Here is a 13,460-nt window from a genome sequence, read left to right as displayed (position 1 = left end):
TGAAGGTGGAGATTAGCCTATTGAGCCATGGCACCAGCCCATCAAATAATTTTTTTTTTTAAGATTTATTTTATTTTTATTACAAAGTCAGATATACTGAGAGGAAGAGAGATAGAGAGGAAGTGGAGCTGCCGGGATTAGAACCAGCGGCCATATGGGATCAAGGCGAGGACCTTAGCCACTAGGCCACGTTGCCGAGCCCCATCAAATAAATTTTAAAAATTAATAAATAAAGTGGAAATAATTAAGCTCTTTTGGTCTGACGTTTGTGTTGAATTGCAACCATAGTAGTGGGCCTGGCACAGTAACCTAGTGGTTACGCCTTGCACACACCAGGATCCCTTATGGGCACTGGTTCATGTCCCAGTGGCCCCACTTCCCATCCAGCTCCCTGCTTGTGGCCTGGGAAAGCAGTTGAGGACGGCCCAAAGCCTTGGAACCCTGCACCCACGTGGGAGACCTAGAATAAGCTCTGGGCTCCTTACTTCGGATTGGCTCAGCTCCGGCTTTTGCGGCCACTTGAGGAGTGATTCAGTGAATCTCTCCTCCTCTCTATCTTTCTGACTTACCAATAGGAATAAATAAACCTTTAAAAAAAAAAAAGAAAGAAAGAGAAAAGGAATGAAAGCAGAGTAGCTGGCATCCAGTCCAATATTCCCTTATGGGATGCAAGCATCACAAGCAACCAGCTGATCTGCTGAACCACCGGCTCCACCACTCTGGTTGTCCGTGAGATGGGATCCATTTCACCTGTTTTGGCCTTGTGTTTTGAAAAGATGGATACATTTGTATAAAACGTTCCCAATAGGATTTTCTCACTGTAAGCAGGCATCTCATTTTGGTTCTTTACTGCAAGGTTTTCTCTTCTCAGACAGAACTGTGTGTCTTTTTTTTTTTCCTTCCCCATTTAGTGGGTTGACCATACATGTGCAGGCTCCCAGAAGAAGGCTTTCCGTTCAGCAGGATTGGGAGTAGAGTCCAGCTTGCATCCACACCAGCTGCGCATTCAAGATGAAGAATTCCAGGAAGGCTTTGATGGCGGCTGGTGCCTTTCTATGCATCAGCCATGGGCCTCTTTGCTCGTGAGAGGGATTAAAAGGTAAAAATCAGAAATGAATCTTAAAAGAATTTTTTTATATATTTTTAGGATCTATTTATTTATTTGAAAGACAGAGTAAGTCGGGCCCAGCTGCGTGGCCTAGCGGCTAAAGTCCTCGCCTTGAAAGTCCCGGGATCCCATATGGGCGCCGGTTCTAATCCCGGCAGCTCCACTTCCCATCCAGCTCCCTGCTTGTGGCCTGGGATAGCAGTCGAGGACGGCCCAATGCATTGGGACACTGCACCCACGTGGGAGACCTGGAAGAGTTCCTGGTTCCCAGCTTCGGATCAGCACAGCACCGGCCCGTTGCGGCTCACTTGGGGAGTGAATCATCGGACGGAAGATCTTCCTCTCTGTCTCTCCTCCTCTCTGTATATCTGGCTGTAATAAAATGAATAAATCTTAAAAAAAAAAAGAAAAAAAGAAAGACAGAGTAAGTCACTGAGAGAGAGAGAAACAAAGGGAGAGGGAGATCTTAATCTGCTGATTCACACTTGAAATAGCAGCAATGGCCAGAACTGGGCTGGTCTGGAGCCAGGAGTTTCTTCCTGGCCTCCCATGCGGGTGCAAAGGCCCACACATTTGGCCCATGTTCCATTGCTTTCCTACACACTTCAGCAGGGATCTGGGTTAGAAGTGAAGAGCATCTGGGACTCAAAACAAGTGACTATGGAATGTTGGAACTGCGTGTGGCAGCTTTACTGGCTATGCCACAGCACCTGTTGCAGTATAAGAGCTTAGAGTGACACAAACTGGACTTAGTTTTACGAACTGGAATTAATGATGATTTATATGATTGAATCCATGTTATTGAGTTGGGTTTTTTTCTAAAGACTTATTTATTATTTTAATTGGAAAGTCAGACCTAGAGTCAAGGAGAGACAAAAATCTTCCATCCACTGGTTTACTTCCCAAGTGTCCGCGATGGCTGGAGCTGCCCAGTTTGAAACTAGGAGCCAGGAGCTTTCTCCAGGTCTCCCACATGAGTGTAGGGTCCCCAGGCTTGGGAGCTGGAAGGAAAATGAAGCACCCAGGACATGAACCAGTGCTCAGTTGAGATCCTGGTGCATGCAAGGCAAGGGTTTTAGCCACTAGGCTATTGTGCTGGGTCCAAGTTGGTATTTTTTTTAACTATGAATTTTTAAATTTATAAATTAAAACTGTAATAATACCTTTTTTTTTAAAAGATTTATTTATTTTATTACAAAGTCAGATATACAGAGAGGAGGAGAGACAGAGAGGAAGATCTTCCGTCCGATGATTCACTCCCCAAGTGAGCCGCAACGGGCCGCCACGCACCGATCTGCAGCCGGGAACCAGGAACCTCTTCCGGGTCTCCCACGCTGGTGCAGTGTCCCAATGCACTGGGCCGTCCTCGACTGCTTTCCCACGTCACAAGCAAGGAGCTGGATGAGAAGTGGAGCTGCTGGGATTAGAACCGGCACCCATATGGGATCCTGGCACGTTCAAGGTGGAGACTTAAGCTGCTAGGCTACCGCGCCGGGCCCCAGAAGTGTTTTTTTAATAAACTTCCTTACAAAGCTGAAAAAAAAAAGCATACTCTCTTTGTTATGACTTGAGTTCTTACATTTCTTTGTTAAGTTTGCTTTATAAGCCAACGACTAAAAAGGTATTATTACTGGGCCCGGCGGCATGGCCTAGCGGCTAAAGTCCTCGCCTTGAAAGCCCCGGGATCCCATATGGGCGCCGGTTCTAATCCCGGCAGCTCCATTTCCCATCCAGCTCCCTGCTTGTGGCCTGGGAAAGCAGTCGAGGTCAAAGCCTTGGGACCCTGCACCCGTGTGGGAGACATGGAGGAGGTTCCTGGCTCTCGGCTTCGGATTGGCATAGCTCCAGCCATTGCAACTCACTTGGGGAGTGAATCATCGAACGGAAGATGTACCTCTCTGTCTCTCCTCCTCTCTCTGTATTTCTGACTTTGTAATAAAAATAAATAAATCTTTGAAAAAAAAAACACTTATGGGGCAGACTAATGCTCTGCCATGGCCTCAGCATACCATACAGGTGCTGTTCAAGACCCAGTTGCTGCACTTCCAGTTCAGTTCCCTGCTGCTGGCCTGGGAAAGCAGTGGGAGAAGTAACTACATGAGAAATCTGGAAAAGTTTCTGGCTTCTGGAAGAGTTAGGTAGAGTTAAAAATGAGGTGCATCCCCATACAGCAGATGGAACCAGTGTTATTATAAACAAGGTCAGAGAGGCCGGCTAAGAGCAAGTAGATGACTCTGAATTATGAACTGTTTGATGGCAGATGGAACTAGAGCTCAGGTTTTCCCAGTGTTCTGTTCACCCTGTGTAGTCTCTTGTTGTTTTTCTGACTTTCCTGAATAAAAATCAGATTTAGGAACAGTCATTTTCACCTGATTGACTCTCTGTGACCTGTCACTTTCCCATTGTGTAAGGCACACTACACTCTTTCTTCTTGGAGGTCAGACTTTCTTGCTTTGGCCTTTAATTATAGTGCTGTTAGAACTAGTATGAGGTGGGCTTTGTGGCCCAGCGTTTTAAGCTGTCCTTTGTGATGTCATCCTCCCATACTGGGGTGCCTATTTTGAACTCCAGCTGCTCTGTGTTTCAAATTAGCTTCCTGCTGGTGTGCGGTGGAGGCAGCAGATCAAACTTCAAATACTTGGGTTCCTACCACCCACGTGGGAGACCCTGATGGAGTTTCAGGCACGTGACTTCAACATGCCTACCCCTGCTGGTTGCAAACACGGGGGAGTGGTGCAGTGAAAGGCAGATCTGGCTTGTCTGTTCCTCACCCTCTGTTCCTCTGCCTCTGCAGTCAGTGCACATGGAAGCTAGCAGTGCACATGTCCTGCTGCTGCTTCAGAGCAGCAAAGCCTTCAGATGTCTGTTCTCATTCAGCACTCTAACGTAGGTGTCTCCCTTTTCCAAAGTAGAGATCTAAACAGCTTGCCTTCTGCTGAGGATTCAGAATATTTACGTTTCTCTCTGCCTATTTTGGATCCCTGTTACTCGGATTTTTTTCGCAAAAAAGAACAGGATGAGCATCCAGCATACATGACTAATCCCACAGCAATGAAGTGGGTGGTCTGCCCTATTGGCAGAGCTGTTGTCACAGTAACACTTCAGGTGATTTGGTTTGTGTGGGTGAACCGGTGCCCAGAGGGGTTTCAACTTACCTGGCCTACACTAAGGGCCAGGGGTCCTGGGAGGGGCCTCAGCAGATGCCTAGAGATCTCATGGCTTCAGAGTATGCGTAGAGACCCCTGAGTCTTGGCACACGTCTGGAGGTCCCCAGACCTTGGTGCTTGCCTAAAGACCCCATAAACTTAGTGCACACCTAGAGGCCTCTTGGACTCAGCAGATACCTGGAGGCGCCCCAGCTTTGGCCTGAAGTGGTTAACAGGAGGCCAGAGCTCCTGGCATACCTCCCTTCCATGTGTACCCTAACTGGGTCACCTCCTCCCTGACCTACCCTTATCAAAAACCCGTTTTGTTATAAGCAACTTCAGGATGTGGATGGGCTGCACAGTGCCTCCCGGCTATGTATGTGACCTTAAGACTAATTGACTAGACTATATATATTGACTATATATATATATATATATCATATATACTCATGGCCTATAGAATTACTGTTACTACCGTAAAACTTGTCTTCCCTGCCTTACCCTACATAAGCTTGTGCTCAATTGCTGATAAACGAACACATGTCTATCCAAACTGTCTCCAGTGATTCACTGTTAAATGCACCATGCCACATCCCTGCCTACTTGCTTGGGTGGTCTACTAGCCATAGACCCCTTGGGCTCCTGAGGTCCTCACAGGATTAGAGAAAGATATGTATCAGTCATTTGCTGTATTGAGCACCTCCTATGTGCCTGGCACTTTTGTAATTCATTATATGTTGAAAATTAAGAATATGAAAATATACAACCCTAACTCCCATTATAAGAGTAAGATAAGAGAGGTATAATACAAGATATTTTATTTAATTTAGTGGGAGGTGAAAGAGAAACATCTTTTTGTAACTCTTGGAAAGTGGTCAAGTAATTAAACTCTAAATGTGTCCCGTTATTCTGTTTAGAAATTAATTCAAACTAGTCAGCAAGTTGATTAATTATCCAGAAAGAACATAATATAAATAATTAGAAAATGTAAATGGGTATGTGATTGCAATTGAAGACGGATGGTAAGCATTTCTGTTTAATTAAATTCCAGTAAATAATAATTACAGAAGTATTGTTCTTGGGAAATTATATGTGAGTGAGGAGCTTCCTGTCAGGTTGGAAAACACATCAACAGATGTTTGAATAAAATGTTAGCCTTGATTTCCAGCAAGTACAAGGCCTTCTGTTTCTCTGAGAGCTGGTATGCTTTGGAAATAAAGACTTGTCATGTAGAAGTCCCAAGGTCGTTGATGTCCCCAAATCCGAATGAAAGGGATTAGTTAAATAAACATCAGAGATGAGAGGCATAAGTTGTTTTTTTTTTTTTTTTTTTAAAGATTTTATTATTATTGGAAAGCCGGATATACAGAGAGGAAGAGAGACAGGGAGGAAGATCTTCCATCCAATGTTTCACTCCCCAAGTGAGCCGCAACGGGCCGGTGTGCGCCAATCCAGTGCCGGGAACCAGGAACCTCTTCCGGGTCTCCCACGCGGGTGCAGGGTCCCAATGCACTGGGCCGTCCTCGACTGCTTTCCCAGGCCACAAGTAGGGATCTGCCGGGATTAGAACTGGCGCCCATATGGGATCCCGGGGCTTTCAAGGCGAGGACTTTAGCTGCTAGGCCACGCTGCCGGGCCCCCATAAGTTGTTTTTGTTGCAACAGTATGAGAAATTGGAGAATAAGACTCCTCCTCAGGTGAAGGGTTATGTGAGAGTGTTTTTTTACAAAAAGTATCCCTTTTGGTGCAGGATCATACATTTATTGTAAATTATGGAATTTTCCAGCACTCTATAATTTAAATCCTTCATACTAAATTTGCATTTTTTTGAAGGGTAGAGGGAAGATCCTGGTACACCCCCCACAGAGGACGGCTTTGGATAGCAGCTACAGGCAAAAGACCTTCCCCTCAAGAAGTGTCAGAACTCCAGGCTACATATCGTCTTCTTCGTGGGAAAGGTAACAGTCCCGGTCTGGCACAGTAGCATAGGATCCCATATTGGCACCAGTTCATATTCCAGCTGCTCCACTTCCCATCCAGCTCCCTGCTTGTGGCCTAAGAAAGCAGTAGAGGATGGCCTAAAGCCTTGGGACCCTGCACCCATATGGGGGCTCCTGGCTCCTGGCTTCTGATTGGCTCCGGCCATTACGGCTAGTTGGGGTGTGAACCAATGGATGGAAGATCTTTTTTTCTGTCTCTCCTTCTCTGTGTAAATCTGACTTTCCAATAAAAATAAATAAAATCTTAAAAAGAGAAAAAAAAAGGTTAACAGCCTTATAGTCTCATTCCCATCTTACTTTGTGGAGAGAAATTATAAATAATCATGTTTCACTTTCTTGTTCTTGTGGCTTTTTATTGCTTAGAAGAGACTTTTTTTTTTTTTTTAATAATTCTTTTTTTTTTTTTTTTTTTTAAGATTTATTTTATTTTCATTACAAAGTCAGATATACTGAGAGGAAGAGAGATAGAGAGGAAGTGGAGCTGCTGGGATTAGAACCAGCAGCCATATGGGATCAAGGCAAGGACCTTAGCCACTAGGCCACGCTGCCGAGACTTTTTTTTTAAAGTAAGATTTATTTATTTTGAAAGAGAGTGAGGTGCCTGGCCCTATGACTCAGTGGCCAAATCCTCACCTTGCAAACGTATGGATCCTATATGGGCACTGGTTCATGTCCTGGCTCATCCACTTCCCACCCAGCTCCCTGCCTATGGCCTGGGAAAGCAGCAGAGGACAGCCCAAAGCCTTTGGACTCTGCACCAATCTGAGAGACCCGGAAGAAGCTTCTAGTTCCTAGCTTCAGGTTGTGTCAACTCCAGTTGTTACGACTTAGGGAGTGAACCAGTGGATGGAAGTTCTGTCTGTTCTCTCTGTAAATCTGCCTTTCCAATATAAGTAAGTAAGTAAAGAAAGAAAGAAAAGGAAAGAGAGAGAGACAAAGAATCTTGCATGCACTGGTTCACCCTTCAGATGGCTGCAATGCCAGGACTGGGCCAGACCAAGCCAGGAGCCAGAAGCATCATCCAGGTCTCCATATAGGTAGCAGGGGCCCAAACAGTTGAGGCATCTTTCATTCCACGGCTGCTCTAGGTGCATTAACAGAGAGCTGGGTCAGAAATGGAGCAGCCAGGACACAAACTGCCAGGCATCCATACGGAATGTCAGTGTCATAGGTATTGACCTTACCCACTATGCCACAACGAAGTCCTAAAGCTTGTATTTATTTTTTAGTGTCAAAATAATAGCCAGTTATCCACACATTAGAAATAGAAATGTCGGTATCTAACATGAAAAATCTAGTATCAATATTACTTGAGAAAATCTTCTCTTTTTTAACATGAAGGTTAAATGACTGCTTAAACTCTGGATTGGGAAGTACAACCACAGATAATAATTTTAAAAATATATTTTATTTACAGAGGTAGACAGGGAGAGGCATAGAGAGAGAAAGAGAGAGACAGAGATTCCATCCTCTGGGTCACTCCCCAAATAGCCGTAATTGCCAGGGCTCGGCCAGTTTAAAGCCACAAGCCAAGAGATTTCTTCTGGGTCTCCCACATGGATCAGGGCTCAAGCACTTGGGCCATCCTCCTCTGCTTTCTCAGGAGCGTTACGGAGCTGGATCAAAAGCAGAGCAGTGGCCCAACGCAGTGGCCTAGCAGCTAAAGTCCTTGTCTTGAACGCACCAGGATGCCATAGGGGTGCCAATTCCAATCCCAGCAGCCCTGCTTCCCATCCAGCTCCCTGCCTGTGGTCTGGGAAAGCAGACAAGGACAGCCCAAAGCCTTGGGATCCTGTACCCTCGTGGTAGATCCAGAGGAAGCTCCTGGCTCCTGGCTTTGGATTGGCTCAGCTCTGGCCTTTGTGGTCACTTGAATCATCAGATGGAAGATGTTTGTCTCCTCCTCTTTGTGTGTCTGATTTTTCAATAACAATGAAATAAATCTTAAAAAAAAAAAAAGAAAAGCAGAGCAGCTGGAACTCAAACCTGCTCTCATATAGCATACTGGTGCTGCAGGTTGTGGCTGTACCCATGGTGCCCCCATCTTGAAGATTCTTTTTATTGTGAGTTACTACGCGATTTGGGCAGATCAAAGTTTACTGCCTGAAGCCAAGTATTTTGGGAGTTACTTCAAGCACTGTGAATTTGAATCCCTCTGACCCTTGAGAATCCTGTTTCTTTTATTTTATTTTATCCAGCACATAAAGTTGATTTGAAAGTAGAGTGAAAGCATAATTACAGAACCAACTTTCAACATATCAAAGAAACCAAGTATTAAGGCTCTAAAGTGTATGCTTAAAAGGCACATTTCTCCTTTGGCTTGTTTTAGGTTTGTGTTCTGATATTCATTCTTAATGTTTTTAATCACATTTTTATAGTTTGTCCCTTGTTACCTGTAGCTGCCTTTTTTGATTTCCAGTATTCATCATCAGGACATTCCAATCTAATCTAGTTGGAATTTGTTTGGAATCAACTTGGGGGTCCTTGAATTTTGATGGAGTAAGGGAATAGTTTGCTTAAGTAAAAATTCCCTAGCTTCTTAGCATGTGGATAATTGGCCAAGCCAGCTGCTCATTAGATTTTTTTACTAAATACAAATATTTGTATCAGATAAATGCCTCATTGTTTTCCTTATGCTTACAAATAAATAATGGAAAGAGTTACTTGTTTCAAATTGAAACATATTTCTTAGTTTTAGGGTCACAAAGAAGGAAATGATCCAATCCCTTTGTTATTCTTGATTCAGATGTGGAGTTTCCAAATGACTATCCATCAGGATGTCTTCTAGGCTGTGTGGACTTGACTGACTGCTTATCCCAGAAAGAGTTCAAGGAGCAGGTAAGTAAAGAACACCTGTACTGCTTCTGAATAAGTACAGGCTTGTTTAGATTCTAAAGCTAATGTAATGCTTGAAATTGAATTTACATTTATGAGGAGAGTCCTTTTCTTTTTAAAAATATATTTACTTATTTTCATTGGAAAGGCAGAAGTACAGAGAGATAGGACAGAAAAATCTTCCATCCACTGGTTCACTCCCCAAGTGGGGACAGTGATCAAAGCTGAGATGATTTGAAGCCAGGAGCTTCTTTTGGGTCTGCCATGTGGGTTCAGGGTCCCAAGGCTCTGGGCCCTGCTACTTTCCCAGGCCATAGGCAGGGAGCTGTATGGGAAGTGGAGCACCCAGTACATGAACCAGAACCCATACAGGATGCCAGGTTTGCAAGGGGTAGGATTAGCCAGTTGAGCCAATGCACTAGCCCTGAGGGGGGTCTTTTAAGAAGGAAATCCTGAGTGTTGAAACGATTGTAGCACGGAAGGTCAGCTTTGTAGCATGGAGGAAAGTCTACTGCCTGTGACACCAACATCCCGTATGGATGCTGTTTCAAGTCTGAGCTATTCTACCTCCAGTTCAGCTCCCTGCTAAATATACTGGGGAAACAGCGGAAGATGATAAAAGTCCCTGGGCCTCTATACCTAGCTGGGAGACCCAGATAAAGCTCCTGGCTTTAGCTGGGGAGATTGCTCTTTCTCTGTGTCCCTCTGTTTGTCTGTGTGTGTGTGTGTGTATAACTCTGGCCACTTTTGCCCGTTGGAGAGTGAACAAATGTATGGAAAATCTCTGTCTCTTCTCTTTGTGAAAAAAGAAAATAGATCTAAAAAAGAAAAAAAGAAAAAAAAAAACACCAGGATTAGGGCAGAAGCAGAAAATCTTAGTGATAACCTTGGTTTCCAGTGTGTAGGGAAGTGGTACATCTATATTTCTACTTAAAAAGCTCTTGGAGCAATCCAGGTTGCACAGGATCTTTACTTCTTACACAAGGTTTTTGTGCTTTTACTGAAGAAACCTTTAGTTATCCCTTGAAGTGGGGTCACCTGGATTAAGACCAGCGCCCATATGGGATCCTGGCACATGCAAGGTGAAGACTTTAGCCACTAGGCTACCGTGCCAGGCCCAATTTTTTTTTTTTTAATTTATCTACTTGAAAGTCAAAGTTATAGAGCGAAAAGGAGAAACAGTGAGAGACAGAGAGAGATCTTTTATCCATTGGTTCATTCTTGAAATGGCTCCAATGGTCAGAGCTGGGCTGATTGGAAGCTGGGGGCCAGGAACTTCTTTCTTATCTTTCATGTGGATGTAGGGCCCAAGGCCCTGGGCCGTCCTCTGCTGCTTTCCTGGGCCATAAGCAGAGAGCAGGATCGGAAGTGCAGCAGCCAGGACTCGAACTGGTCCCCATATGGGATGCCAACACCATGCTGGGGAGCCCCCTGCCTGCTCCTTGCTCCACATCAGATTGTTTTGATTAGTTAATGGGATTTACAGGTTATGTTACTTTTTATTCTGGACATTTAGTGTAGGCTATTGAACTCATTAAAAGTAAGTATGTCTAGGGCCTGGTACAGTGGTCTAGTGGCTAAAGTCCTCACCTTGCACACACCAGGATCCCATAGGGGCTCCAGTTCGCATCTTGGCAGCCTGTCTGTGGTCTGGGAAAGCAGTCGAGGTCGGCCCAAAGCCTTAGGACCCTGCACCCGTGTGGGAGACCCGGAAGAGGCTCCTGGCTCCTGTCTTTGGATCGGCTCAGCTCTGGCCATTGTGGCCACTTGGAGAGTGAAACATTGAATGGAAGCTCTTCTTCTCTGTCTCTCCTCCTTTCTGTACACCTGACTTTCAAATAAAAAAAAGTAAAAATCTTTAAAAAGTATATTTAAACTCTGGTTTCCTGGACTGTGCCAGATTTAAGATGTGTGTGTGTAAATATACAAGTATATCTTATCAATGTACTCATGTTTTAATTTTTGTTTTATGATCGTTATTTTACTATAAGTTACATAGGTTCTTTTTTTTTTTTTAAAAGAGTTATTTATTTTTATCAGAAAGTCAGATGTATAGAGAGGAGGAGAGACAGAGAGGAAGCTCTTCCATTTAATTCACTCCCCAGGGCCCAAGTAGGGAGCTGGATAGGAAGAGGGGCTGCCGGAATTAGAACTGGTGCCCATATGGTATCCAGGCGCTTTCAAGGTGAGAACTTTAGCCACTAGGCTACCACGCTGATTCCATAGTTAAGTAAGCTCTTAACCCCTCTCCAAAGCCCTCTTCCCCTCACTTGTTTCCCCCTATATTGTTATACAGTAGCATCATTTTTTTTCAAGAAGGTTCTTGATTTTCATTTCTTCAGGGACACATTAGTCATTCAGTAGCGTGTTATTTAATTTCATGGCATTGTAAATTTCTATTTTTCTTCCTGTTTTTGTTTTGTATATTTTCATTTAAAGGGATGTATAATAAATGTGTAATGGAGATTATCATAGCCAAATGTGAGGATACAGGGCAGTATGCATTTCTGCTTCCATATCTGAAATGGATTCCCAATGAAAACGGTTAAATATATCTTGACAGTAAGATGCTGGACTCTGCCATTGTCTATGTATGTATTTTGATTTTGAACACTAAAAAAATTGGATTGACATAACTAAGATAATGTTGCAGACCGTAGAGGGCGCTAGAAGACTGACTATTTGAGTATTTCTGAATTGTGGTCTTTATTTCTTGTTCTTTGAAATTACTTTGGCCAATACAATTTGTGCTACTAAGCTTAAGAAAGTGTAGGTCAGCTGAATTTTTGTGATGAATTCATTTTTTTCATACAACTTTGCTTTTTATTATTATTACTAATGTCTGCTTTTTAACATGTATTTGTCTGAAAGGCAATTCACTCCCCCAGTGCAGGTGCTGGTACCGGCGAGGGCTAGCCAGGAGCTCAAAACTCAATCTAGGTCTACCAAGCGGGTAGCAGGGACCCAAACATTCTAACTTTTACCACTGGCTCCCGGGATGTGCATCAGCAGAAGTATGGAAGCAGAACCAAAGCTCCAACCCAGACATTACACACTCGCCTCTTAACCACTGTGCCAAATACCCATCCCAATCCTTTTGTCTTTCCATTATTCCTACCCATTTCATTTTTTCTTTGCCCTTGTTTTTTAATCATGTGCTTTTTAAGAAGATGTATTTGTTTTTATTTGAAAGGCGGAGTTGCATAGGTTAGTGGGAGGAGCAATCTTCCATCTGCTTGTTTACTCCCCTGATGGCCACAGATAGCCCTAACTGGGCCTGTTGGAAGCCAGGAGCCAAGAGCTTCCTCCATCTCTCTCCCTGGGGTCAGCCTCCTGAGTACTGGGAGCCAGATCGGAAATGGAACAGCCGGGACTCAGCTCAGTGCCCTTTGGAATGCCAGAACCACAGGCCACAGCTTTATACATTATGCCACAGTTCTATCCTTTTTCTCAGAGATTTTAGCTAACGGTTGTTATTTTTGTAGATTTCTGTCTTTTCTTTTGAATTGCTACTTCAGCTTTCTTTGATTACTGCATGTGTGTGAGTATAACACATGCATATTGCTGGGAATTTTGACTGCTACTCTTTTGTTCTGCTCTTAGTATATGATCCAAATGTGGGCAAAACATACACATGCTGGTCCTTTTCCCTAAACATTTGTGCCTATGCTATCCTCCTACGAGCTCTTTGTCCATGTTTTTCAATGTCTTCTCTTTTCTCTTTCAATCTAGAAGCAATCATTATGAAAATGCCTTATATTGCTTTAGGCTTTTTTGGATAGTCAAGTCCCTCACAGCATAGTATAACATAGCATAGTTTTCTTCTTGGAATGTTTGCATTCTCATGGAGAATGTGGGATCATTGAGCAGTGTGCATGGTGTTTTTTGACAAAGGACCTTGCTTTACTTTCTTGTTGATTGATCAAGCAAGCCACCACCTGATGCAAAACCAAATGATTTCAGTCTCTGGACAACCAGTTTCTCTCTGCCACAAATGTGTATAGAGAGAGGCAGAAAAGCAGGGTTACAGAAACAGAAATCCAATGAACAAAACCAATCCTTTTTGGCTTTCTGAGGCTACTTCTCTTTCAGGTCAGTAGGCTGTTCCTCTTTGAGTTTCTGTACTGTCTTACGTCCCGGGTAGTGTCAGACTCTTCCCATATGTTGCCAGCTGGAGGTCCTGGCAGCTCTCCTTATCAACTTCCCTCCTGTATGACATTTAAATACATCAGCTGATTATACTGCTGCTTGGGATACCTGCATCCTGTATCAAAGTACCAGTTCAAGTCCTGACTGTCCTACTTCTAATCTAGCTTCCTGCTAATGCAACATGCTGGGAAAGTGTCAGATTATGTCCCCAGGTACTTGTAT

The 13,460-nt window shown here is 43.8% G+C and overlaps 1 protein-coding gene across 3 annotated transcripts in view; it reads left to right on the top strand.

Moving 5' to 3' along the window:
* Positions 1-13,460, top strand: part of TRIP4 (thyroid hormone receptor interactor 4) — a 105,277-nt gene that overhangs the window by 66,267 nt on the left and 25,550 nt on the right. For all 3 annotated transcript variants that reach the window (XM_058665684.1, XM_058665683.1, XM_058665685.1), the window contains exons 9-11: positions 912-1,099; positions 6,088-6,212; positions 9,001-9,092. In XM_058665684.1, the coding sequence (XP_058521667.1) occupies positions 912-1,099; positions 6,088-6,212; positions 9,001-9,092 (405 nt within the window). The remainder of the gene's footprint in view (positions 1-911; positions 1,100-6,087; positions 6,213-9,000; positions 9,093-13,460) is intronic.

Source organism: Ochotona princeps, chromosome 6, assembly GCF_030435755.1.
Source record: "Ochotona princeps isolate mOchPri1 chromosome 6, mOchPri1.hap1, whole genome shotgun sequence".
NCBI lineage: Eukaryota > Metazoa > Chordata > Mammalia > Lagomorpha > Ochotonidae > Ochotona > Ochotona princeps.
The sequence above is the reverse complement of the archived record's forward strand: the minus strand, read 5'-3'. Positions and strand labels throughout refer to the sequence as shown.